The sequence below is a fragment of the Syngnathoides biaculeatus genome, chromosome 13 (genome assembly GCF_019802595.1).
Source record: "Syngnathoides biaculeatus isolate LvHL_M chromosome 13, ASM1980259v1, whole genome shotgun sequence".
Classification (NCBI taxonomy): domain Eukaryota; kingdom Metazoa; phylum Chordata; class Actinopteri; order Syngnathiformes; family Syngnathidae; genus Syngnathoides; species Syngnathoides biaculeatus.
Window position 1 is genome coordinate 28889361 of NC_084652.1, and position 24970 is coordinate 28914330.

Below are 24970 nucleotides of genomic sequence, written 5' to 3' on the forward strand. Positions count from 1 at the left end.
TGGATAAAAAGCTACAGCACTGTTGGAGAGGTACAGTTAGTGTCAAGTGGCAATGAGGCTGCATACACGTCGTGGTTCAAGTCACCTCCAAGTCTTGGTCACCTTGGTCCAAAGGGAAGTCTGTGTCCAGGTAGTTCGACCTCTTTGTCGGACTTCGCAGCGAACTGGCTGCGTGGAGACGATCCCGTTCCCGTCGGACGATCTGCCGCGGAGCTTTCGGCACGCCACGTTCCTCCGAACTCGTTCCGAGCGACGCCGGCGTGAACGGCCGCCGCGCAGATGTTTTGAGTCCTGCGCTCGCAGGAAGTCAATGGTCAAAGGCGAGAACTTCAAAGTTTCAAAGACTTTGGAGTGGGATTTGGTGCAGCCTGCCGGAGAGGAAAACGCAAAGAAGTGTTATGAGCGCTGACGATGGCGAAACAGCGGCTCGGGTATGACTGGCGTGGCTGGAAAATTTGAGGCTGTAGAAAAGGAGCGTCAACGTCATTTTTCTTGCGGGGTCACATTGTGACATTGGGGTCACATTGGCACCGTAGCTTGAATCCGATTGGCCGCTCCCACGGGTCGTGACCCCACGGGACCCACGTTACCTGTTTTTTTTTTTTTTTTTTTGGGGGGGGGGGGGGGGCTTCGGGGAAACGTCCTTCCATGTTGAGGACTTTCTTAGGGGCCCCCCAGCCAGGACCGCTCGTAAAAGACCTCACGCAAAAGCAGACTTGGAGCAATGTAATCTTTTATTGCAGAAGAGAAATGTAAAATAGAAGAGAAACGTGCATACATTGAGAAGATACTGCATGTTACTTGAAAAAAAAATACTTCCATATTTATTTATTTATTCTATGTGATCAATACGTTAAAAGGTTCAAGAGCAAAAAAAAAAAAAAAAAGTGTCGTGATATTTTGGGTCAGTTTGATTTTGGCACAACGGGAACGAAGCGACATCGGAGCGCACTTCTACGCGTGTGAATAAAACAAAAATAAAAACAACATTCTACAAGCTTGGAAAAAACACAAAACAAAAACAACTCTGCAACGCAGTCATGAAAGAAGATCGAACGTGGACAAAACTGCAGCAAACAGATCTGGAACACTTGTCTTCCTCAGTGGGGGGGTGGGGGGGGGCGGCGTAGGATATGCATCCATAATGAGAAATCAACATCGGTTTGATTTGAAACGTTGCCATGAAAAAAGCTCAGAACGCAATTAAGCCATGCACAACTTCATATATATGAAAAAAAAAAAATAAAGAAAAGCTTGAGAAGAATTGAACAGAAACTTGCAGGTGACGTTCGATTTGGGCCGAAAAGTACGCGGACAGTGAAAGAAAAGTTCTGGAGTGGAGCAAGAGGATGCGTTTGTGCTGTCCACGTCGTGTACTTCATATAAACAACAATTATGGGGAACGCTGCCCCCGATAATATCAACATCCACCCCTACGGTGAAATATGGAGGGCACTGCCTCCGATACGGACACACACAGGTAGGCAAAAACTACCTTCTTGCTCGGCCTCTTCCGTAACGGCGCCAGGACCGCAAGAGCCCGAGCCCGAGCCCGAGCCCGAGCCCGAGCCCGGGCGGTCCGTCGCCAGCTGTCACCGGCGGCCGCGTCAACGCTTTTTTCCTTTCGCTTGTAGTTAGCAGATGCTGCTTTATTTATTTCGACAGTATAACTGTCATAATTATGGAAGGCACTGCTCCCGATAATTATACATTTTCTAGAAAAGGCAATTACAAAAATATTTATAGCGAACCCTGTCACTGATAAATAACATAATAAATAGAGTTGAATTTCAGTGGCGCCCGGTACAATAGCCTCTCCTGTCTTTTGATCGTTTCTTCATTTCTTATTCCGAGTTGATTTTGTCTGATTTCTGCAATGTGTTTATTGTTAGTGATCCGTGGCAAATATATGCAAAGACGCCGTTGATGATTCTCCACTCGTGATCTTTAGCGTACGGACTGCAATTGGGAAAATTGTCTGCGCAGTCAGCGACAAAGCCAATCCGCTGGCGAGCGGCTTTGAGTCGGGCTACTCGTACGAGTTGCAGAACGCCCAAATTTGTTTGGCGGGTCGGAGATTGGATTCGTCGTCAATAGGTCAGGGCGCCGCGTACGATGAGCACCCGTAAAGCGGTTACAGTAGCACCAAAGTCATCGCACGGATTGAAAGAAGCACCAAACATCTGAAACGTCCTTTCACCAGAACCAGACTACTGTCGACAAAAATGGATTGAGGCTAAGTGGATGTGCGATGAAATGAAAGGCTGAGGGAGATGAGACGTGCTTTGTAGCCGTCAGAGGTTACGACTATCATTATTACCACTGCGATCATCTAAATCGGGACTGATTTTCAGACGGTGTTGTTGTTGGCCCAAACTGTGAGTGAGTGAGTGAGTGAGTGAGTGAGTGAGTGCGTCAGAGGAGAAGATGTTAGATTTCATTATCGAAGGACCACATGTCCCCGACTAACGCGTTGGCGCAACCCTGAATGGTCCAGGTCGCCAAGGCAAACTGGTTGCGGAACCGGTCCACGTCGGCCGCGGGGCCGCCGGACCCGAGGGCGTCCAGGTGGTCCGACAGACCTTTCAGCGTGTGCGGACCGGAGCCCAGCAGGACGTGGCGGAAAGGACTTTCTCGGGCGGACACGTACGCCGACAGCAAGTTCCTCTCCACCTGCGCGCGCGCGGCCGAGGCCAAGGGAGGCGTTTCCTTAGTGGCGCCTTCGTTTTCACCGGCGAGCGACGGGCCGGAGCGGCGACCAGTCTTACCGACATGATGCGGTCGTTGTAGATGCGGCACATCTCGATGTTGCTCAAGTCGCTGTTTTGGATGTCTTTCATCAGGTTCCGAGAGGCCCGACTGTACGAGCCGGAGGCCGAGATCAACCACTGCACCGACGTGGGCACCAGATTGGGCCGGTTCTGGACACACGGAGCTTAGCGTATTCGTTTCGAAGTCGACGCTCAAACGCGCACGGATCCTTACCTTCTCCTCGTGTTTTTGGTTCTCGTGCTGCGTCAAATTCTTAACTTTAGAAAGTACCGTAATTCCCGGCCTACAGAGCGCCGCGGTAGTTAGCCAGCTAGCTAGCTACCTAGTGCTAGCCCCACGCTAACGCTAGCGCTGTGAGAGTTTTAAACTTTTTCTGCGTACCGAGGCATATAACCAGGTGCGCTCTGTAGGCAGGGATTTACGGTAGTCGTTTGCCTTGAAATTTAGACCCTTCCAATAACACATTTGTGGATTCTCAGTACTGTACCGCATTTCTCTGATACTGTTTACTCTTGCTAATGACTAGTATTAGCAGAATTTGAATCCTTGCTTGAGAGCTCCCTACAGAGCGCACCTGGTTATAAGCCTCGGTACACAGAAAAAGCGCTAACGCGGGGCTAGCGTTAACGCGGGGATAGCATTAGCTAACCCTAGCGCTGCATCGCCGCATAAAAAGCAGGGTTGAAAGCATGTGAAAAAAGTCGTGGCTTGTCAGACGGAAATTACGGTAATCATTTGTTTTGAAATTTGGACCCTTCCGATGACATCTCTACGTATTCTCAGCACTGTACCACATTTCTCTGATACTGTTTAGTCTCACTAATGGCTAGTATTAGGAGAATTTGCATCCTGGTCCAAAAACTGGGAAATGATTGGAAAAAAAAATGTCTACAGTTTTTACAATTGCATGAGTCACTCCAGTCGAAAAAAAAAAAAAAGTCATTTTCATGAGTTTGAATTGGCCACAATAAATCCCAAGCGTACAATTGGATGGAAACAGTACATGACGGATTTCAAATCTGGCCAAAATCCAACCTTGGGAAGTTCATGTTTGCATTACCGGCCAAAAGGGTTGTAAAAAAATTGAAACTCAAGTGGCCAATAAAAATGGAAAAAATCAAGTGCATTATGTCTTCACACGAAAGCGTGAAGTGTGTACTGGGTCGGCAACGAGACAAAAGGCACACTCACCCTCTGTACAGTGATGACTTTCCTGTTGATCTGCGCCACGTGAGCCCGAATGATCTTGTCGTACTTGAGCAGGTCCATCTGCAGCAGGTGGTCGTGGACCAGCCTGAGCGCGATGTGACCCGCGAACTTGGCGGCGGCCTCGGCCAGCTGCAGGTGCTGGTTGGACGTGACGCCGATCAGCTTCTCCTGCGTGTCCAGCAAGGTGCCGAAGTAGGGATAGTCCTGGGGGGGGGGGGATTTGCGCCACGCCCGCCGTCAATAACGCCGACGGGGCATCGCGTTTCTGAAACGAGCTCACAAACGTGACGGCGTTCCCTCGCTAATTCGCGCTTCACCTGTTTCGGCTATCGCGAGGCGCTCCGGCTCCATAACTTCTGGGACAAGCGAGGGACTAACGTACACGTTTCGTGTACTTTAAATACGCTTACCATATTGCCAGAGGTGAACCGGAAGGAGAGGGACGGAATCCCAGAAAAGGCCATGAAAGGGTACGCGGCGTTCTCCAGCTTCAGAGGCTCCAAGCTGAAGAGACGTCAACATTTAGCAACGGGCACAACCGCCTGACCGGCCGGTGGGTAAACAAACGTACACGTTCGATTCCCAGTTGCCCTTCCCGAATTGAGAGAAGAGGGAGTCCTCAATGTTCTGGAGGCCCACCTGAGGAGGAATCACATTTGGGGTGACCTCACGATTCCCATCCTGATGTTAGATTGATTTCCGATAAGTAAAGTAAGTCACTATTTTTGTCCCGTTAGGGGTCGCCTCAGCGTGACATCTCGGATGAAACCCCCAAATTTGTCGGGCACAGTTTTTACGCCGGATGCCCTCGTGAGAGGCAAAAATAGCCAAATCATGCAGAGTACATTTGGACAAAGAAAAATGTTGTTTTGATTCAGCTGATTCATTGAATCGATAGTGAATCGCAGGAGGAAAAATGGCGACGCATCTCTTAAGTGATGGGGTTTTTTTTTTGTTTTTTTTTTTTTTACTTGTACAATGCCATGATCACGTAGTGCCACTTTACGATATACTGCAATTTAAGAGTTACCTCTTTGAGCGTGCGTTCAATCAAGCCGTACATCATCGGACTTGCCGCTACTTTAAAAGCGGTATGACCTGGAAAGGAGTTGATTTATCCATTCATTCAGAAAAATGTACAATTGCACGTAAAAAAAAAAAATCAAATGATGGTACCTGCTACAATGCCGTCAAGGTTGATGTAAGTGAAGGCTTTCGTACTCAGGGAAGAAAGATAACCCTGCAAACGAGACACGGAAGGTGGCGGACGCGCAAGCGGCTGCAAAAGTCAAAGTTTAGCCCGCGGCTCGTACCTCCAGCCACTCGGTGGCGCCGACGCTTCCATATTCGCCAGCACTCCAACTGGCAAACACCAGGCTCCTCCTTGGCTTGAATCCATCTACTCAGAGGAAGAAGAAGACGGGCGTCAGTTGGCCACTTTCAGAACATACCGGAATTTACGGCCTACAAGCCGCGACATTTTTCACGCGCTTCCACTCCTGCGGTTTATGCCGTCATGCGGCTAATTTGTGTATTTTTCATAACCGCCGCAAGGGGGCTTCCAAGCGGAAAAGCTTAGAGTGACACTCGTGGAATATATGTGCCGTAGAAGTGACTTTTACCCGTATGTTTTTTTTAAGTGGCCCTGTTAGCGCTGCGCTAGTGTGTGGCTGCTATTTTACTGCCGTGTCTCAATGATTTTTACCCGTATGGTTTTTTTAACGGGTCCTGATAGCGCCGCGCTAGTGTTAGCACCACGCTAGTGTGTTGGTGCTGTGTTGTTGCCATGTCTCAGTGATTTAGGTATGTTTTTTTGTTTTTTTTTTTTACCGGTATGTTTTTTTTCATTTGTTTGTTTTTTTTTTTTTTTTTACCAGCGCTGTTCATGCTACCGTGTTGTTGCTATGTTAAGCTAAGGTATTAAAACTTTCTGTGTAGCGTCTTTATTAATATCTCGTGTTTCAATGTGGGCACTTGCGGCTTTTACAGAGGTGCGGCTTATGTATGTACCAAATGGTATTTCCTTCACAAATGTGCTGGGTGAGGCTTATAATCAGGTGGGCTCTGTAGGCCGGAAATTACGGCACTCGGTTACAATTACAAGCTAGCTAGTTGAAAATGTCATCGCGGTGTGCCTATTTCAATTTCTCTAATATAAGCAATTACATATGGAAATATTGTGATTACTTTTGTACATGTTTGAGCCTACGTTAAATGGCACGCGACCAAGTGTGGGCTTCAGAAAGAGGTCATGATGTGACGCCTTCAAAAAAAAAAAAAAATTTAAAAAAACAACAGCAGCTACTGTGGCTACTTTCAAAGTGTAACTAAAACTGGAAATGATTGATTAAAATGAGAAATGTTTTGTCGTAAAACTGCAATCTGCTTCCGTGTAATTCGTTCCTCCCCGATACCGAGCGTCCCTCGTAGCGCAGGCGGCGGTCCATTTTCCGTACCTTTCTTGAGCATGTCGGAGATCGAACGGGCCATTTCCAAGAGAACGCCGGTGCCGACGGTCGACGAGGCAAAACCTGGACCCCACGCGTCCCTCTGGGCGCCGAGAACCAAATAGCGATCTGTAGGCAAGACGCGGGCAAAAAAGATACTCAAAGTTCACGCTCGACTTTCGACGCGTGAATCAGTTCCGTCCAGGATGTCTCCCTCCCGGAATCTTTACGCTGCCGAGTATGGAGGCGCACATCAACGTGGAGACAGTGAGAGAGAAAAAAAACCAGGATTGGCACGGACACCTGCATCCACAAAGCCTTCGATGACCCCAAAGACGTTGTTGATCTTTTTCTCGGTGAGAACGTTGTTGACCTCCACGGTGACGAGGTCATTCTCGCTCCCGAGTTTGTGGAAAACTCCCCAGTCCGGCTGTGCATTCGGGCCCTCCAGTCGCCTTGGGGGAGCAAATTGGGGAGACGCGTTCGTTACGCACATCGTACACCCGTCGCGTCCAAAGTACGGCCCGCGGGTGAACCCGAAACAGCCTCCGGGTCAGCACTGGAAATGAGAAACGGACGACGGAAATACATGCGAAAGATTACCGTAATTTCCGGCCTGCAGGCCGCCACTTTTTTCACACGCTTTCAACCGTGCGGTTTATGCGGCGACGCAGCTAATTTGCGCATTGCTTTCGAACGGCCGCAAGGGGGCACTTGAGCGCAAAAGGTAAGAGTAAGACCGGAATATGTGTGCCGGGGAAGTGACTTTTACCGGCCGTGTTCATGCTGCGCTAGCGTGTGTTACTGGCACATCTCAGTGATTTCTACCTGTAAGTTTTTTGTTTTTTAAACGGCCCTGTCAGCGCTGCGCTAGCGTTAACGCCGCGCTGGCGTCAGCGCCGGGCTAACATTAGTGGCATGCTTGTGTTGTGTACCATCCAGGTGCGCTCTGAAGGCCGGAAATTACGGTACATTTGACAAGACAACATCAAAGACAAACAAAGATATATAAAAAAAAAAATGGATGCAGAAAAAAAATGGTGTGAAAAAAATGCGAGCGTTGTTTGTGGCAATATTGCTAATCCAAATAAATTTGTCTGACGGTGGACCCCAACAAAGTTGTGGTCGAGCACCTGCAGATTGACTTTTTACACATTTGAAAACTTTTTTTTTCTCAAGGACCAATCAACTGTAAAACATAACAGGTGTAATAACACAGGCGACCAGCAGAGGGCCCTGTTTGGACCTGCTGCACGGTGCAGTCTTCAGAACGAGCGCAAGGTGCGTTCGGGGCAACCTCGTGAATGGGAGCGAATGAGTTCCTTTTGAAATACTGAACATAATACTGGGACATTTATTACTTGTATCAGGATGCTCTAGTTTAAACAAAGTAAATATTAAACATTGGGATATTATAGCATTTATTTTATTCTGTAATGTAATTGTTTTGGTGATCTAGTCAGCAATGCAAAGTTATCAGTCCTGTCATAATTATAGCTGTCTGCATGCTGCTTCTCTATTTTTTTTTTGCACGTGAAGGACAAAAAAAGTACTGATCTTGTTTGAATTCCTCTTTTCGAAATACTCCAGGTAACAAGGTTTCCTCATGTTTTTGAGCTTGTCGGGCAAAAACCGCAACACAATATAGATCGCTGGTTAGAAAACCAAAAAACAAAACACATGATGCCATCTTCTGCCAATATCGTGCAGTCTTACAACAAAATGAATGTTACAGTATCATTTCTTGTGGATTGGTTTGATCGTCTTCAATGAATTTAAATGAAGCCCTACTCATACGTATTTGTGTTGTTTTTTTTTGTGTGTGTGTGTTTGTATGCGGCCCACGGAGGAGAAAGTTTGGAGTTGTTTTTGTTAATCATCATTCAAGCGGATGAACCAGAGTAATGTTTAGCTGCTTCGATAATATTTTGTCAGCTGCTTTGTAAGCCTTACCCGAGAATGCCGCTGGCGGTGCGCGGTGTGATGGTTTGAGCCAAGATATTTGGCAGACCCGAAGACTCGGCAGGTGGAAACTGGGTGTGGTTGAACGAGGGGAAGCCAGGGGTGTAGGGGTCGCCAGAACCCAAATGGACCTGACGGAAAGAACCGGACACATGGCTTCAGATCCACTTTTGTCGGCTTGTCTTCGTCGTTTCGATTTCACAGACAGGCAGCATGACGGTCTGCACACGGGCGAGGCCCAGATTTGAACCCGCAACTCGAGACCGTCGGCTAAAAATGTTCCAAAGCGTCCAGAGTCCAGACTCACATGTCCAAAGAGCTGAGTGGCGTCTCCGGAAGGATAATCGATGGGATCCCGGTAGATCAACACAGCGGAGGCCTTCATTTTGGCAGCGTTGGCCACCTGCGCTCGCAAAAACAAAACAAAAAAACGATGGCTAACAACAACAAGACACGACTTGGGTCCTACTTTTGCAAGCTGCGACTCACCTTTTCAGCAAAACTGATCCTTCCAGCTCGGATCAACATAACTCTGCCGCTCATGTTGATGTTTCTGCTCTGCAGCGATCGAAAGTCACTTTCCTGTCCATAGTGGGCGTACAGGACTGCTCCCTGCAGGAAAAGACAAAAACAAAAAACAAAAAAAACAGTCCGTTCATGTCGCTTTGGAATAAAAGTTTTTGGGCTTTACCTCGACTTTTCCATTGGCGCTGTAGGAAAGAAACCCTTCCGGACGCTCTTCGCTGTCGTTGTTGAAAACCACTTTGTTGGACCCGCGAAGCGGAGAATCCTGAACTTTAATGAAGTGCTCGTCGGTCCAGGTTTTCAGACCGTACTCTTGAAACTTCTTGATCAATTTGTCCGCTAGAGCGTCATCGCTTGAGGAACCAGCCCGGTGACTGCCACTGGAAAAATCTCTAAGGAAAAAAAACATACAAACAAAAAAAACACCTCCAACTTTATTTTCAAAATCAAGTCAAAAATGGATTGCGTGTATTTTTTTACATACCGTGATTACCTGCCGACTCAGCGCACCTGCTCATAAGCCTCACCCAGTACATTTGTAAAGGAAATACCATTTGGTACAAACAGAAGCCGCACCCGTGTATAAGCTGCAAGTGCCCACATAGAAACACGAGATATTTACGGAGAAAGATGGTAGTTTAACGCTAGCGCAAGCGTACCGCGAATGGTAGTGTGGCGCTAACGCGAGCGCGGCGCTGACAGGTTAAAAAAAAAAAAACAAAACTTACCGGTATAAATCACTGAGACACGGCAGTAACACAGCAGCAACACGCTCGCACGGTGCTAACACGGCCGGTAAAAGTGACTTCCCCGGCACACATATTCCAGTGTCACTCTCACCTTTTCCGCTCGAGTGCGGCCGTTCGAAAAAAAATGCACAAATTAGCCGCATAAACTGCAGTGTTGAAAGCGGGTGGAAAAAACTCACGGCTTACAAGACGGAAATGACGCTACTGAGGTTAGGCACAAGTGGGTGGGCGGTGTCTAGAATTTTCCATTTGAATCACAAAGAAATGCAAATCAGACATATGTGGAAAAATTGAAAAGATTTGCCACTTTTTAGCGTTTGTTCTGCATCGACAGCGTCGCTCCGCCCACACGAACAAATAAACAACGAGAAGCTAAAAAGGAGTTGACGTCGAGGTGGGCTGCGACCGAAACGCAACGAACCGGACAAAGTTCGTCCAACGCAACGCGACGCATGACGAAAGGCCACTCGGTAGTAGAAAGGCGGCGGCTCGGTCCAGGGCGGAGAGGATTTGGGCCAGCGACGGGCACGAAACAGAAGCGGGCTTCGAGCCACGGAGAGGGATCCTGGTTCAACTTCAACGGAAAAGGAAAAACTTTCCACTTTCTCTTTCGTTCCAATTCGAAAGCTACTTTTCAAATTGCAACTTTCATCTGTTGGACTCTCACTTTGGAATCGTACAAAGAGTAACGATTCAATTGTGATTCATAAGTGTCAACGCAGCGGTGGATATAAATGTGTGCGCTTGTATGTATTGTAATTCTACGTGTGGGAGAGAGCGTGACGGGGTTTTCACTTCACCTGAAGACTTTTTGGAAGTTGGACGCGCTCAATTTGCGCGCAAACGCGTTCTTGACGTCGTTCCAGGCCATGAGGGGGGCGGCGGCCCCCGTCTGCTGCTCGACTCGCTCGTCCGACGACTTCACGGAAGCTTCGCAGCTGGGAGCCAAATCTCTTTTGCGATGGACCAAGTAGCCAATCAAGTACCCTGCAAGTAGCAGTAGCGTTAAATGACAAAACCAATACATCGAGTGTGGATTTTGAAACTGCGTCGTGGGATCCTCCGCCGGCCTGGATCGGCTAATTTTGTCGCCAACTTGCCATTTTCTGCACCACACAAAACTTACACTCAGGCGCTTGGAAAGGGCTGCTGTCAATCGGACAAATATCTCATTGTCAAACCAATTAGCGTACATAATCGACGAGGAGTTTTTCCCCATCCAAATTGAATAATAATACTAATAAAAAATAAAAAAAACCCCCACCCAAGGACCGCCCACCCCAACTTACCGATGATAAGGATGAGGAGGACGGTACCGAGCACCACGCAAAGGTTCTTGGGCGTGCGTCCAAATTTGGACGTCACGTAGGATCTGCGGTTGGAGTTGTGATTGAGCTGGGCCCCGAGTCGGTTGCCGCCGGCTTCTTCGTCGGCGTCGGACGAAAGCCTCATCTCCACGTGACTGTTGTCACCTTCCATGTTTTGGGTCAGGTTGAAACGCGTATAAGAATGCGGTTCTCCATTAAACTGCAGCAGAACGTACAGCAAAAACGGAGGGGATTAGCCAACCGCTACAATCAAAGGTAACGGCAGATTCTTTCGAGACGAGCCGTTGGTCTTCCTGCGCTCCAACCAATCGCCTCCAGGGTCAGCGACGCGCTTCACAGCATAAAACGATTCATTTTCCGGCTGATTTTGAGCCGCGCGAAAAGAAAAATTCTTGTTCGATTCGATCTGATGAGCACCGAAACGAATCGTTAGCCTAAGAGCGCGATTGCTCCGGCATTGTGATCTTACTTTGCTAACGTCAAAACAGAAGACCGAGGTTTTTGCTAAAAAGGACGTCGCGAAAACGTCATCTCTGATTATCGCTTCTTCGGGTGACGGCAATCAGCAAACGTTCCACGGCGGCAACTGCTGGATTCCTCCTTTTGTCTCGGCTCCTGTAAACGTTCAACAATGACCCCATCCAATTATGCTGTTAGCTTAACGATACGCAGATTTGCGTTTGAAATCATTTGGTCCACGGGTGTCAAACTCAAGGCTCGGGGGCCGCATCCGGAATGTCAGTTTCCATGATTCTTGTAAAAATCTGGACCAAAATTTCAAATTGTCATACAAATGGTAAAGTTGAGATGTGACGAGCATTTTTGTGTTACCAAACGTGAATAGTCGAAAAACCCTTGATTTCTGATTCCAAAACTAGTTCATAAATTGATGCAAACATGATGAGATGATGACATATTTTTGCTCCACAGTCAACAAGGATGCGGCCCGCGAGAAGAATGAGTTCGACACCCCTGATTTAGCTGCAGCCGCCGAAATCCAACAGAGGAACAGAAATACATTCAAGCGCGCAATTATTCATAACCTGTCTGATTATTTTCTTTGTTTTGATGTGTATTTTTCCGTCACGTTCTCACAGTTCTACCAATTCATTCAAAGTACTCTAGTTCCTTTTTTTTTTTATATGATTCGATTTTGTCGGCAACCAAAACGGCAGCCAAATTTGTAACAATGAATGTCAAAAATACTCACAATTTTCGTGATTGTCGACCGTGCCTGGTCCATTGCGGCTTGAGGGAAATCTAAATCATAAAGCAGACAATGAAACACGTTAGTTGATACAGTTTTAATAAAAAAGAGAATTCCAGCAAAAGTGTTTCAGACTGTTGACAGCAAATGGGAAAGCAAATACGGCGCGTTTGTGCAGAACGGGGGTTGGGGGGGGGGGCTTCAATGGCGCGAGATGCGAGTCCGTGTTTTATCAGAACACAACGCAAGTGTTTGAATCTTGGTTCCTAAAAAAAGACACAGAAGAGTCCAAACTCCTGAAGTCGTCACGGGTTTCGTGAGTCCGATTGTTCCGAGGAACTTGAGTTGTCACGGTTGCCGAGGCAACAGGAGGATGGCTCAAAATGTGGCTTAACATGTCAAGTCCGAGATATTCCGCGCGACGTGCAAGTGACTGACGCGGCATCCCGCTTCTTGTACAAACAAGCTTTCTGCTTACTAAAAAAAGGGGCGAGCGACTACACGGGTTCGGAACGCCGTTCGCCACAGGATCCCTGGGAACTCCGGCGCCGACGCCATCCAAGAAGCGGCTTCCCGCTCGCTTCGGATGACACGGAGAAAGGCTCAAATTTAAAAAAACACAGAGGGCTGAAATGCAACTCTTAAGTATATTTATATTTGTTTTCCCCTTTCAACAGTAATGTCAGAGATCACCTGAGGGGAGAGAGAGAGAGAGAGAGAGAGAGCGTCTTCAGGTCGAGTCTTTCTCCCATGGAAACGTTCTCTCCAGGAACTGCTGGAAAACTATTTCGAAGCCAGCCAGCTAACCGTCAACTACAAACTGCGCCAGCTGGACCACGATCCGTTTTGGCTGAGCCCGGTCGCGCAACGTACGACAAAATTTACCGACGAGCTCCGTCGTATTTGAAAGAATTCATCCCGCGGTCCAAAACGGTCCCAATCTACAAAAGCTTTTTTACAGGCAAAGTTTCAAGTAACATTTGAACTTGACTTGTCATCAAAAAAAAAAAAAAAGTACAAATGCTCTCACATCACAAGTCCGTCGAAAACACTTTTCATTGAGCGTCCGAGCGTTGAACGTGTGAACGGTCTAAAAAAAAAAAAAAAAAAATACAAATGCTCTCACATCACAAGTCCGTCGAAAACACTTTTCATTGAGCGTCCGAGCGTTGAACGTGTGAACGGTCTAAAAAAAAAAACAAAAAATACAAATGCTCTCACATCACAAGTCCGTCGAAAACACTTTTCATTGAGCGTCCGAGCGTTGAACGTGTGAACGGTCTAAAAAAAAAAAAAAAAAAAACTACAAATGCTCTCACATCACAAGTCCGTCGAAAACACTTTTCATTGAGCGTCCGAGCGTTGAACGTGTGAACGGTCTAAAAAACAAAACAAAAACAACAAAAAAAATCACTTCTGCAAGGTAAAAGATGAATGCCCCAACAGACGTCAGTCGTCGGCAGCGGGAGAGTCTTCGTGACTTGAAGCCTCCAAATTGTTGACGGTAGGTGTGAACGCGAGTGGCAATTTGTTCCTATGGGCCCTGCCATTGGCCGGCGACCGGTTGCCGGCGTACCCCGCCCAGCCTCTCACCCCGAGATAGCCGGGACGGGCTCCAGCACGCGCGCCACCCGCCTGAGGAGAAGCGATGAACATTTGAATTGACCGACGCGCCAAAGACGGCACATTAAATATTTTGTCATCCTGGCACTTTGTATTTATGACGGGATTCTCCGGTCCTCCTGAATGAAAGAACAGAGCGAACCACTTGTGGCCCACGGGCCATACCTTGCAAGCAGAACTTTGGCCTGGACTTCCCGTGAGTAGGATCAGACAAACCTTAGGCAGGCCGGGTCGGGCCTTGAGGAAAAAGTAAAACCCGGCCAACAGCCTCGACCGTATCAACACAAACGGAAGAGTTTGGTGGTAATCTTTGGCCGTGAGAAGCGAACAGTGTGAACTTTGGTCCAGACAAACAGGCACAGCTGAACGAAAACTGCCCCCCCCCCCCCCCCCCCCCCACATGGAATGACCTTTCGTTCGTGCGGCGACTTGGGAGCTGGACATCGCGTGAGGCGCGCCAGCGTGGGCACTTGCCAAGGGGCCTCGGATAGCCGTGCCAACTTCTGCTCGTATTTACTGCACAAAGAACGGCCCGGCCGAGTCCGACGGGGCCTTTCCAGGTCAGAACATGGGCATGTGCTCGGCTGCAAAAAATAAGAGCGCCAGTCAATGTTGCACACGCAATTGAGACCGTTTGGACCCGCTGTGACATTTAGATCAGAACCGCCCAAGTCCCTTGACCCGAGTAACCTCGACTTTTGATTACAAATACACGACGTACTTTGGGCTGCGGTGCGCAGTTGAAGCAAAAACGACCTGCTTTCTAAAACTCAGTGGTCCGCTCGCTTAGGTGGGCAGAGAAATGTCTTTAATCTTACGTGCCAAACATACCGCGCTTAAAGCAAGATAATACTTTAATCAGATTATTTGCTCTTTCACTTTCAGTTGACAGGCCCGCCGCCAATCGACGTTCTCCTTCGTAGAACAAAGACGCCGGAACGACGTTCCGACCGCGGCTAGTCACGTGGTGACCAGCTGGCCGCTTCGGTCTAGCTGTGTATCTATGTTGAGTGAATTTTCAAGTCTTGCGTGTGCGAGGCAAAGATAGTAAGCTAGGCAGCGTCACGCCCTCGCGGGACCGCCGCTTGTTGGTTACGCGCAACTCAGCGGGCTCGCTGGGTCCGTGTAGAAAACTGGGGCCAGAAGCACGGCCAACCCGCCTGTTTGCGACGCTCGGGTCGCTGTGATGTTTCGAGCGCGACCCCGACGAGAAACAAAAGTCTCGAGGAAACGCAAAACCTCCTTTGCGCCGTTTTAGTTCAAAAGAAATCGATGAAAACAAACCTAAATGCGATGAAATCATTTGAAAAGCAGACGCGTGACGTTTCTTCAGTCTCGCACTTGAAACGGTCGCCACATCAGCCGCCTCCACCTTGATAGATTTTGCCCAACAAAACTGCATCCAGTTCAGAAACACTTTGCACGTTTGGCTATTTTTTTTTTTTTTTTTTGAATGATACCTTTAGAATTGGGAAGAACACGTACGTACGTTGGATTTAAGCGAAAAGCATCGTTTGCGAATTGCGGTGCTACTGTATATTAAAAAAAGAAATTACAAAAAAAAAAAAAAAAAACCAGAGAGCAGAGAGGGGAGCGTCAGAGTCGCTGTGCACAACTCCATCATGTGACAGTCACATTGGAGGAAAGCATGAGAAAGTCAGGCAAGAAGTAGCAGTAAGTGGTCCAAATCCAGCTAACCCGAGGCCCGGCGAACACTCTGACCTTGGAGCCAGTTCACACCGTTGGGACAAAGGAACCAATCACCACGGATTCAACTGGAGTCGGCCGCTTTGGGTCGGCGCCGCTCGTGACACGCAGCCCGGGCCCGGCGTCCGTATTTTCCCACAACGACTTGTCAAGTTCACCTGCCGCTTGCCGCGGCAACGCGACCTCCGACCGAAGGCCCCCCCCCCGGCCACCTTCCTCACAAAACCGACGTCTTTTCTGTCCGGAAGGTCAGCGGACCCACGGGACCCAAAGGAACGTCTGCCTGAAGCCGGAAGGTCACGCCGAGGGTCGCCGGTCGGCGTGCGCGTCGGCGGGCTTCCCCTTTGTTGCTTTGGCAACGTGACGCCGAGACTCCGGCACCAAAAGTTCCGCTTTACATCTCAAACTTGAAGCGTTCACAAAGCGTCGCAATTTTCAACGCCTCATTTTACAAACACGCGCAGCAAATCATTACTAGCACATCCTTCAAATGTTTTGAACTATAACAACAAACGTACACACATATCGATACATATATCATTACGCGCCAAAGTAATACATTTTGGGCCTCATATCTTTGCCTAAAGTGCAATTCTCAAGTCCTACCTTGTCTTTAACAGGGCGCAAACCTTCAACGCTACTTTGAGGGCACGGGTGGGGGTGGGTGGGTGGGTGGGTGGGTGGGGGGGTCCACTTTTAGCCGCTTTCTACCGACGCTTCGCGTTAGCCGGACGGCTCTCTGCCCTTCAGCCGCCTGGACGCCGCATATATCTGGTTACGGTGGGAGGGGGGACGGACGGACAGAGACAGAGACAGAAACAGAGAGAGAGAGAGAGAGAGAGAGAGAGAGAGAGAGAGAGAGAGAGAGAGAGAAACCGAGAATGCTTGCATTTTGGAAACAAATATATATATATATATATACATATGTCGTGTATGAACTTTAGAGGTGAAAGTAAGCATATGTGCATCCAACCAATAGTTGTGCATATTTGAACTTTAACCTTTAACCTCAAATCATTTCAGGAATTGAAGAAAAAAAAGAGACAAGAGAAGAATTGTGGTAGAGGAAACACAGAGGATCCTTTTTATTCCTATTATTATTTCTAAAAATGTAGGAGTAAGTTTAATTAACCGGAGCGGAACAGTTTTTGGGTCGTAATGACGCCGTTCACCGCCGGATCTTGTCCGTCAAAGAAGAAGAGTGCCGACGCCGTGTTGAAAATCCGCAGGAACGGCCGGGCCGTCGAAATTCATCACGTCAAGCGTGTATCAACTCCGATGAATCCCATTGATTTGATTGGACTTTATCGTCCCCGTAAGGTCGCCGATCACGTCAACGTGAAGATAAGTCAGGAGACTTCGACTGCTCTTATCTGTGCTACATTTGGCACCTGGCACCAGATTTGTTTTGTTTGAATTTAAAACATGAAATCGACTCGCAAACTGAATGAAACCTGCTTCTGTGCATATACGGCCCGTTTAAACTTTTGTTATTAAACTACTATTATTTTCACATTATACAGTACTTTTTTTTTTTTTTTTTTTTGCAGTACACTTTACATTTACCATAATGTCTGGCCTACGGGCCGAGACTTTTTTTCCACACGCTTTCAACCCTGCGGTTTATGCGGCGCTAGCGTTAGCGCACCTGGTTATGAGCCTCGGTACACAGAAAGACTAGAAAGGTACACTCTTTCTGTGTACCGAGGCTCATAACCAGGTGCGCCGGGTAGGTCGGGAATTACGGTAAATATTTATCGTCAAACATTTGTCCTAGCACGTCCGCGATCTGAATGTTTCTTAATGGCTCCGAAAGCAGTCTTCTCGATTAAATCAGAATTAAAATTAGTTTTAATGTCGGACCAGCTGTCGGTAAGGTAAAGTTGAGTAAAGTAAACATAGTTGAAGTGTCTTTGGAGGTTTTATAACGACCGATAATGTTCGACGTCGTCGTGGTGTTTATATCGTTGCGGTATAAATCTTGCCTAGGGGCCCATTCTCTTTTTCCAAAATTTCATTAACAGCGTATCAATCCCACAATCCAAATGTGGTAATCTTCAGATGATATTTGCTTCACACATTTATGAAGTGACCTCTGCACTCCGTAATGTGCTCCTACTAAGTTTGCAGTAACTCCATAAAAAAAAAAAAAAACTTCTTTCAAAAACAGAACATGTTTACAGACTACCTTGAAAAAGCAGACTTTCTAATGTAAACAGACAAGTTATCAATGTCACAATTGGATTTTCGTGGCGTTGGTGTGAAGGACCAAAGTGCAGGGAGGGAAGATGGGAGCGCACAAGTAAAAATTAAAAATGAAAAAAAAGCCATATAAGTCACATAGAGTGTTAAAAAAATAAGAACGACGAACAAAGTAAGTCGCAAACAGACAATTACATGGTAACTAACAAAGTCCCAACAAAAACCAAGATTGAAAGTGACAAACGGAGGCGCGGAAAGCGAGATGACGCGACATCGGACCGCAACGCGCCAACGCAGACTGCGAGAGAGCAGGGAACAAAATACAACGAGGCACACAAGACGCGAGTAGCTGGAGGGAACCCGTCGGGAGACAAAAGAGAGGCGGAGCTGGTGGGGACACGTGGGAACGAAAACCTCGTGAGCGAGACGTGGACGAGGGAAAAACGCGACAAAACATAAACAAAATCGAGTCGACCAAAACCAAAACGGTGGCTTGAATGTCGCACACTTCAGGTCCAGACTCAGTCTCATCATTCAACTCATCCACGAGCAAGCGGCAAGTCCTAAAATTAGCAAGTCTGATGTGACTCGATTTCCCGCCTCCTTTCGACTACGCGTCACGCTCACAAGTTGCGCTCACAGCTACGCATCACGCTCACGGCGACGTGTTGCGCTCACAGCTACGCGTCACGCTCACGGCTACACGTCGCACTCACAACAACGTGACGCGTTCACGAAATGCGCTCACAGTTACACGTCGCGCTCACAATTACGCGTCACACTCACAACTACGCGTCGCGTTCACGAATTGCGCTCACGGCTACCCGTCGCGCTCACGACTACAAGTTGCGCTCACAGCTACGCATCACGCTCACGGCTACGTGTCGCGCTCACAGCTACGCGTCTCGCTCACGGCTACGCGTCACGCTCACGGCTACACGTCGCACTCACAACAACGTGACGCGTTCACGAAATGCGCTCACAGTTACATGTTGCACCCACGGCTACGCATCGCGCCCACGGCTACACGTCGCGCTCACGGCTACACGTCGCGCTCACAGCTACACGTTGCGCTCACGGCTACACGTCGCGCTCACGGCTACACGTCGCGCTCACAATTACACGTCACACTCACAACTACGCGTCGCGTTCACGAATTGCGCTCACAGCTACGCGTCTCGCTCACGGCTTCGCGTCACGCTCACGGCTACCCGTCGCGCTCACGGCTACACGTCGCGCTCACGGCTACACGTCGCGCTCACGGCTACACGTCGCGCTCACAATTACGCGTCACACTCACAACTACGCGTCGCGTTCACGAATTGCGCTCACAGCTACGCGTCTCGCTCACGGCTTCGCGTCACGCTCACGGCTACCCGTCACGCTCACGGCTAGACGTCGCGCTCACGGCTACACGTCGCGCTCACGGCTACACGTCGCGCTCACAATTACGCGTCACACTCACAACTACGCGTCGCGTTCACGAATTGCGCTCACAGCTACGCGTCTCGCTCACGGCTTCGCGTCACGCTCACGGCTACCCGTCGCGCTCACGACTACACGTCGCGCTCACAACTACGCATCACGCTCACGGCTACCTGTCGCGCTCACAAATGTGTGTCGCGCTCACGACTACGCGCCGCGCTCACAATTACGCGCCACGCTCACGAGTTGCGCTCACAGCTACATATTGCGCTCACGAGTTGCGCTGACGGGTATGTGCTGCGCTCACGACTCACTTGGCTTCCTGAGCGCACTCAAAGCAGGCAGGCAGCCTCCTCATAGCGATCAGATCTTTTAATTAGCAATTACGTACGTTATCCCAAAAGTGATCGCCAGAATGCAGCTCGGATAGTTGACCAGTCAGAACTTTCTTCACACGAGCGCTTGAATGTGGCACGACGGGGGAATTCCTCGCAACGGCCCTACGACCCGAATGTTTTTCTCTGGCAGTTGGAGGCGCCCGTCTGCTCGGTACCTGTCGGGGCTGCCGCGGCCGTGTTTTGCGTGCGTGTTGCCACGGTGACGCGTCCACATGACTTAGTGGCTTGCGGCCGAAATCTTTTTCACTTTCCGCCAGATGCTAGCTCGCGCTTTGGAGCTTTGGCGCTCTGGAACGTCCGCACACGTACAAAGTGGTGAGTTTTCGGGCACGTTTGAGCTCTTCAAATGGTAAATGATTTGCTTGAAGATGAATATGAGTCAAATTGTGCTAAAGTGACCGATGACCATTCCAAACATTGGGAACATGCAACATACGCCTGCAAAACGTTCCGGGGTTGATTTGAACGAAAGCACGTGAAAGTGTCGAAATGGGCCGAGCGCCGCATTCACCTTGAAGCGCGAGTCAAAATCATACACGCCAGCCAGAATCCACACAAGAGTTGAGTCTCGCTGCAGCTGTGAAAATATCTTTTTTTTTTTAGAAGGAAGAAGAGGAAGTGTACATAAAATTTGAACGCGGTCTTCGGCTTGCTGACTAAGTCAGGGGTGTCGACTTTTTTTTTTTTTTTTTTTTTCCAGCGAGGTTGTGCCCTCCCTCGTCTTTTGACTAAAGAGCCTTCATGTCGCACCTTTCGCTGAGGATGTTTATTGTCACGGCGTAACTTGAAGGATAATATTTGGAAATCAGCCGCCTCCGTTGTGGTGACCTCGCGCGATGGCGGCGGAAAAACAACCGAACAAACACACAAAGAGTGAAGAAAAGGGCCAATATTGAGTCAGGCGTGCGTTTCCGCAGACAGGGATGGCAAATCAGTCGCCGCTACGATTGGATACGTTTGGTGGGGAGTGGCAAAGCAGACGCCGCACGTTGTCAATTATTAATTCACCTTTGTCAACACTTTTCTCACACACGCCAGGTATTTGTTTGCAATCTCCAGATTTTCGGCTTTCGCCAAAACACTCGGGAGGCAAAGCGAAGCTCCGGGACCGCACGGCCATTGTGGCTGTTTGCACAAGTTTTCATTTGTGTAACCCGGCCGAGGTGTGAAGCCCGTCAAATCCAGTTTGGTCCCAAAGGTTTTGGACGGCGGAAGAAATGGGCGGCGTTGGCGACGCTGTTCTCGGAGCGGCTTCACCCCCCCGGTGAGATCTCCCAGGCACGTCTCGCCGGGAGGAGGCCTCGGGTACGACCCGGGACGGGCCGAGGGGGACTCGTTTTCTGCTTCGGGCTTTCCCGTTCTTGGATGACGGGCTCGGGTTAGGTCTAACCGTCGGTTTGCACCTTGTTGTAACGTAAACCCTCCACATTTATAAGAACAAAGGTTTCGTTTTTTTTTTTTTTTTTTGTAGATTACGAAAATCCTCGGAGTCCAACCACTTCTGGAGCCAACCGTAAACCTTCGACGGCGGTTGAGATTTATTTCCATTCTCTGGTTTGAATCCCGAGTTTCCTCCCTCCACCCCCGGAGTCTCGATTTACTGACGCAAAAGTTCACCCGCATTCTTAAATGAGGCGTCGTTATAGTTTTAAACACCGACGGCCCGGAATGCGAAGCCGCCGTCGAGCTGTCGGCGACGATTGGCGCGTCTTGTGCGCGAGCTTCGCTTTGGGCTCGGAGGTGCTCCTGCTTGTAACATAAAACATTTCAAACATTCCCAAATCAGTGACTACAATTACTTGATCGTAATAACAGTAACAATAATTCCATTTTGATCGAGCCCTGTGAACTCGATCAGAGAAATTCTGTTCATCGATATTGCAACGTCTGCTAGCCGATCATACAGTTTTATTTAGTTATTGGGATTTCTCATGAATCATAGATTATGAATTGTTTCTGGGGGATTGAACAACTTTCTACTGATATTTACATGAAAAAAAGCCCAGAGTATTTTTATAGCTAAAGAGCTAAAACACAGCTTATTATGAATCACCGATGTGTATTTTTAACATGTACATAGTAGTGACTGCTGACTTGATGTTGAACCCGAGTTTGAACGCGGCCACACGGCCCATTTACAGGGTGTCCACACTTATGCAACCAGGCTATTTAGTTCTTTATTTGTACGTACGAGTTTATTTTTACATTAATGGTGGAAAGGTTTTGAATTCATCTGTCATTTTTTTTTTTTAATGGCAGGCCTTTAAACGGGTGTGTAGACTTTTCCATCACAATAACTCTTTTGAAAAATGACATGAACTCTTCTGCAGGACCGGATGTGCGTTTGCCGAATACACGAACCGAAGTGACGATGTCAAAAACAGAGCTCAGGCTCGGCATATTTTGTCCTTCTCCCATGATTATAAATCTCGATCAAGGACAAGATTTTGCGGCGACGGACGAGGCCTCGCTTTTAATGACGCCTCTTTTGTCGCTGGGCTGGATGTGAACCGGCAACGGCATTTGAGCTGCTCGTGTGTCATTTTCCACCGAGGAAGTGAAAATACACAAAAGCACTGAAAACAAACAAAAAAACGCTGGGTTTTTTTTTTCGGTTTCAAAAAGAGTCCAAAAAAGCCACTTTAACCGTCACACACTCCCCAAAATGATCAGAGAGCCTTCAAGCCCGCCTTTTTCATTTGAAGAGTATCTTTTGGGCTCACCTCCCCCCCGAGTGCACGATTATCCCACAGAGCATCTCCTTATCACGTCCACGCCCTCCAGTCGCTCAGAACAATCTAACGGCGTGTGACAGTTGAGAAAAGATCCAAAAAGGTGACACGTGAAAAAATACTTTGATGCGCAAAGTCTGTAGGAGGCTACGACAGATCCGACAAGAAAATTCGCCGTGAAAAATATTGATTCGCTTGACGCACGTCATGACTTATTTTGTCCGCATTTGATGGTCACAGCTAACAGCTAATGAAACGTTCACAAAATGAGAAGATGATTCAAAAATGAATCAACTGCGTTGAATGCCTCCAGACCAGTTTGGCCGGTTTCAAATGAAAGTACTCAAATAAAGCAAATTTCCTACAATACGATACGGTATTTTGACAGACGGCAGGTCAGCGGTAGGGCGCATGATTACCTTTGAAGAAGGCGAACGGCTGATGCAACTGCGGCCGGGCGAGGTGGGCCGGGCTCCTCCTTCCGGGCGGCGCTGAAGGCCGCCGATTAGCTATCTGTCGCAAAACAGAAGCCAAACACATGCGAGTGGCGCAGCTCCGAGATACTTCTGACACATTTGCCGATGTCGTCACTCGTCACTGATGAAGGGCCGAACTGCTACCGTCACATCTTGTGCCTTACTAAACACTTTTGGACAATAAATGCAGACAATCATAATTTGCAAAATTCTCTCTTTTTCTCGTTAGCTTGATTTGTTCAAGGTGACAAGAAATGACCTCTTCTTCGTCGCATCGGAGATCAAACGCATCTCAAAACCACCCGACCCTTTATGTACGGCAGATTTGCACAATCACACGAAAAAAAAAAAAGGTACTTTTACTCTGATGAAGGTCTGTGAGAAAAATGGGCAAGTCACCGCAAAAATTGGTCGACACAAACATTTCTGCCTCTAGGCAAAAAAAAAAAAAAAAAAATGTATCTATATTTGCGCTGCCTCCAACCTTTTGGCCACCCGTTCACGTGTACCGCACAGACTTTTGTTGCAGATGGCTGGACAGTTGGGCCAGTGAAAAACATTGGCAAAAAATGAGTCTTAGGACAGCATCAAAATGTGGAAAGCACATCCGGTAGGAAGCGGGACCGTTCTGAAGCAAAGAATCGCTTTGAGCCTAACATGAGGGACTTCTTTCAAGTTTCATTTGACGCTTAAAATCAGGCCCATCGCTTGATGAAAATTGTGTTTTGCTTCGCAGATTGAGAGCTGAGCGCGAGTCCACCGCGCGCCAAGCTTTTTACACAATGCCACTCACGACAAGTCCGACGTTTTAACGCTACGGCTCCGTGCTCGTATCTCCGTTTAAAAAATGCATATACACCGTCATTTCCGGCATATAAGCTGCGACTTTTTTCACCCGCTTTCGACCCTGCGGCTTATGCGGTGAAGCGGCTAATTTGTGCGTTTTTTTCTAACGGCCCCGGGGGGGCACTCGAGCAGAAAAGGGAAGAGTGAGACCGGCGGAATACGTGTGACGAGGAAGTGACTTTTACCGGGTTAGGGTTTTTTTTTTTTTTTTTTTTAAACCGCCCCTGTTAGCGCCGTGCTAGCGTATTTCTGCTGCGTTACCGCCACGTCTCAGTGATTTTGGTATGTTTATTTTTTTAAGCGGCTCTGTTTGTGCTGTCCTATCGTGTTGCTACTGTGTAGTTGCCGCGGCTGTTTATTTTTTTACCGGTATGTTTTTTTTTTTTTTTTTAAAACCAGCCCTGTTCGTGCTACCGTGTTGTTGCTATGTTAAACTGAGCTAAAGTTTTAAACCTTTAAAAACTCCTTCCGTGTACTGTCTTTCTTTGTAAATCTCTCGTGTTTCAATGTGGGCACTTGCGGTTTTACACAGCTGCGGGTTTATGTATCTACCAAATGGAATTTCCTTTACAAATGTACCGTGTGAGGTTTATAATCCGGTGCACTCTGTAGGCCGGAAATTACGGTATTTATCTTTTCCCCCCCTCCATGTCTAGCTTTTTGAAAATGAGAGGGATTCATACTGTATCAATAAGTCGACAGCCATCAAAAATGCCACCGTTTGGCGAGCGATTGTGACGCATTGGAAGGCGTTTGGTGCCAACTATTGACACGTCGACACCGCTGTGACCTCCGAGGCCTCGTTCGCAGCGCTCGCGTGATTTTCAGCATCTTTCAAGCATGTGTCGAAACACTGCGTCGCCGCTTGAATCAGTTTGGAGCAAAACTTGGCCAACATATAACATGATGAGCTGAATGGTGATCAGCGGTGGTGAACGTGATTCATTTATTGAACCAGCTGTTGTTCAGGTATGTGTTGATTCCCAAAGAAAAATGATTGCAAGCGAGGAGTCGAGGCGCTGCAAAAAGTTTGGGAACCGCCGCACAAGGCCAACAAGTTACGTTATTGTAAACAGGAGTTGGGAGCCCATTTTTGGGGATGCTGAAGCACCCCGAGAAGAACTCTGTACCCCTGCAATTTGAGATATTTTTACTGTACTGGACTGAAAGGCGACAAAAGTACAATTTCCCCCCCCCCCATCCCCCTCCAAAAATGGTTCGCTCCTCCCTTCCTTAACTTCAGCCAGTTTCATTGCCAGTCCGTGTTTTCTGTGGCTCAAAATCAAACAATTTGCATTCAAATATAGAAAATGGTCACATTTATCTTGCCCGGCCGGGAGCTCAACAGCCCAAATTTTGGAC

The 24970-nt window shown here is 48.1% G+C and overlaps 1 protein-coding gene across 4 annotated transcripts; it reads right to left on the bottom strand.

The window, feature by feature from the left end:
• Nucleotides 1-617: 617 nt before the first annotated feature.
• Nucleotides 618-23361, bottom strand: tfr1a (transferrin receptor 1a). Of its 4 annotated transcripts, none has more exons than XM_061840227.1 (18): nt 22706-23361; nt 12203-12252; nt 10954-11191; nt 10465-10651; nt 9082-9307; nt 8880-9002; nt 8698-8793; nt 8382-8521; nt 6732-6883; nt 6438-6557; nt 5295-5380; nt 5158-5221; nt 5012-5079; nt 4553-4620; nt 4392-4485; nt 3964-4246; nt 2769-2921; nt 618-2673 (listed from the first exon to the last, which is right to left on the bottom strand). In XM_061840227.1, the coding sequence occupies exons 1-18, from the start codon at nt 22824-22826 to the stop codon at nt 2441-2443; spliced, it is 2502 nt and encodes an 833-aa protein (XP_061696211.1). In that variant the 5' UTR covers nt 22827-23361; the 3' UTR covers nt 618-2440. The 4 variants fall into 4 exon arrangements, with proteins under 4 accessions (XP_061696211.1, XP_061696212.1, XP_061696214.1 ...); XM_061840228.1 differs by having other exon boundaries at nt 3964-4185; nt 22706-23360; XM_061840230.1 differs by lacking the exon at nt 22706-23361 and adding an exon at nt 16136-16199.
• Between the last annotated feature and the right edge of the window lie 1609 nt (nt 23362-24970).

What these genes read in the sequence shown, in the direction of transcription:
- tfr1a (XM_061840227.1), bottom strand. Translation starts at nt 22,826, where the DNA reads ATGTGTTTGGCTTCTGTTTTGCGACAGATAGCTAATCGGCGGCCTTCA. An exon ending in GCGCCACCGAGTGGCTGGAG is followed by an intron (nt 5,222 to 5,294) that starts GTACGAGCCGCG and finishes TCTCGTTTGCAG; the next exon opens with GGTTATCTTTCTTCCCTGAG. An exon ending in GGCAACTGGGAATCGAACGT is followed by an intron (nt 4,486 to 4,552) that starts GTACGTTTGTTT and finishes ACGTCTCTTCAG; the next exon opens with CTTGGAGCCTCTGAAGCTGG.